This window comes from Carcharodon carcharias (genome assembly GCF_017639515.1).
Source record: "Carcharodon carcharias isolate sCarCar2 chromosome 38 unlocalized genomic scaffold, sCarCar2.pri SUPER_38_unloc_2, whole genome shotgun sequence".
Taxonomy (NCBI): domain Eukaryota; kingdom Metazoa; phylum Chordata; class Chondrichthyes; order Lamniformes; family Lamnidae; genus Carcharodon; species Carcharodon carcharias.
This window is the reverse complement of record NW_024470786.1, coordinates 1,879,140-1,881,639: the sequence shown is the minus strand read 5'-3', so window position 1 is coordinate 1,881,639 and position 2,500 is coordinate 1,879,140. Positions and strand designations below refer to the sequence as shown.

Sequence of the window (2,500 nt, the reverse complement as noted above, 5' to 3'; positions counted from 1 at the left end):
AAACTCACTTTTCATTCGACTGTTCCGAGTCTGCGCTTTGCCTGGGTCTGTTTAAATCTGTATGTTTTGCTGTTGCATGAATGGAGCAGTAACTGGGAGTCAGATTAACTCGGGGATTTATAAGTTATTATAGTAATAATTTCTGAACCTATGTATGTGCTTAAAACCATTTAATAAAGGTTTAATTTAGTTGTCGAAGAAACCTGTAAGACTGAGTGGTCTTATTACTACTGAATCCAAGGCACACGTTTTCAAATTATTAAATTGCAAAACAGTTTCAAGTTTCCCTCCAGGATTTGATCAGCTCAGCATGTAGAACCCAATGTACCATAACGTGTCTCCCTCTCTCCATCATAAGGCCCCCTCCCTGCACTGGGGACCACTTCCTCCATTGTAGGGGGGCATCTCCCTCCAGTGAGGGACCCCACTACCTCCACCGTGGGGCCTTGTCCCTCCTCCGTAGGATGCCCCCTCTTTCCCCGGTGGGACCCTCTCCTTCAGCTACTCACCTGCTTTGGGATAGGTGACAATGAGCAGGTCATCTGGTTTAGCCTGGAACTTTTCCACCATCTCCCAGATATCAGCAGACCATCTGGGGAGGGCGACATTGTCCACAACTTCAAACGGGGCCCTTGTGAAAGGGGAGTCCGGCAAATCCGGGTGCTGAATAGGATCCATCTCCAGGGCCTGAAACTGAGCATCACGATGGAGAGTTCATTCAGGGATCGAGAGCATCCAATCTCCCTCACTCCCTCCCTCACTGACCCTCACCCACAGGGACCGAGAGGCTCCTGTCTCCCTCACTCCCTCCCTCATTGACCCTCACCCACAGGGACCGAGAGACTCCTGTCACCCTCACACCCTCCCTCACTGACCCTCACCAACAGGGACCGAGAGGCTCCTGTCTCCCTCACTCCCTCCCTCACTGACCCTCACCCACAGGGACCGAGAGGCTCCTGTCTCCCTCACTCCCTCCCTCATTGACCCTCACCCACAGGGACCGAGAGACTCCTGTCACCCTCACACCCTCCCTCACTGACCCTCACCAACAGGGACCGAGAGGCTCCTGTCTCCCTCACTCCCTCCCTCATTGACCCTCACCCACAGGGACCGAGAGACTCCTGTCACCCTCACACCCTCCCTCACTGACCCTCACCAACAGGGACCGAGAGGCTCCTGTCTCCCTCACTCCCTCCCTCACTGACCCTCACCCACAGGGACCGAGAGGCTCCTGTCTCCCTCACTCCCTCCCTCATTGACCCTCACCCACAGGGACCGAGAGACTCCTGTCACCCTCACACCCTCCCTCACTGACCCTCACCAACAGGGACCGAGAGGCTCCTGTCTCCCTCACTCCCTCCCTCATTGACCCTCACCCATAGGGACCGAGAGGCTCCTGTCTCCCTCACTCCCTCCCTCATTGACCCTCACGCACAGGGACCGAGAGGCTCCTGTCTCCCTCACTCCCTCCCTCACTGACCCTCACCCACAGGGACCGAGAGGCTCCTGTCTCCCTCACTCCCTCCCTCACTGACCCTCACCCACAGGGACTGAGAGGCTCCCCTCTCCCTCACTCCCTCCCTCACTGACCCTCACCCACAGGGACCGAGAGGCTCCTGTCTCCCTCACTCCCTCCCTCACTGACCCTCACCCACAGGGACTGAGAGGCTCCTGTCTCCCTCACTCCCTCCCTCACTGACCCTCACCCACAGGGACCAAGAAACTCCTGTCTCCCTCATTCCCTCCCTCACTGACCCTCACCCACAGGGACCAAGAAACTCCTGTCTCCCTCAGTCCCTCCCTCACTGTCCCTCACCCACAGGGACCGAGAAACTCCTGTCTCCCTCACTCCCTCCCTTGCTGACCCTCACCCACAGGGACCGAGAGGCTCCTGTCTCCCTCACTCCCTCCCTCATTGACCCTCACCCACAGGGACAGAGAGGCTCCTGTCTCCCTCACTCCCTCCCTCATTGATCCTCACCCACAGGGACCGAGAGGCTCCTGTCACCCTCACACCCTCCCTCACTGACCCTCACCAACAGGGACTGAGAGGCTCCTGTCTCCCTCACTCCCTCCCTTGCTGACCCTCACCCACAGGGACCGAGAGGCTCCTGTCTCCCTCACTCCCTCCCTCACTGACACTCACCCACAGGGACCGAGAGGCTCCTGTCTCCCTCACTCCCTCCCTCACTGACCCTCACCCACAGGGATCGAGAGGCTCCTGTCTCCCTCACTCCCTCCCTCACTGACCCTCACCCACAGGGATCGAGAGGCTACTGTCTCCCTCACTCCCTCCCTCACTGACCCTCACCCACAGGGGGAGCAAGAGGCTCCCCTCTCCCTCACTCCCTCCCTCACTGACCCTCACCCACAGGGGGAGCAAGAGGCTCCCCTCTCCCTCACTCCCTCCCTCACTGACCCTCACCCACAGGGACCGAGAGGCTCCTGTCTCCCTCACTCCCTCCCTCACTGACCCTCACCCACAGGGACCGAGAGGCTC

The 2,500-nt window shown here is 58.9% G+C and overlaps 1 protein-coding gene across 1 annotated transcript in view; it reads right to left on the bottom strand.

Moving 5' to 3' along the window:
- Positions 1–2,500, bottom strand: part of LOC121274800 (sulfotransferase 1C2-like) — a 21,711-nt gene that overhangs the window by 17,929 nt on the left and 1,282 nt on the right. Inside the window, exon 2 of the mRNA XM_041182162.1 lies at positions 510–693. Coding sequence (XP_041038096.1) covers positions 510–678 — 169 coding nt within the window. The 5' untranslated portion in view covers positions 679–693. The remainder of the gene's footprint in view (positions 1–509; positions 694–2,500) is intronic.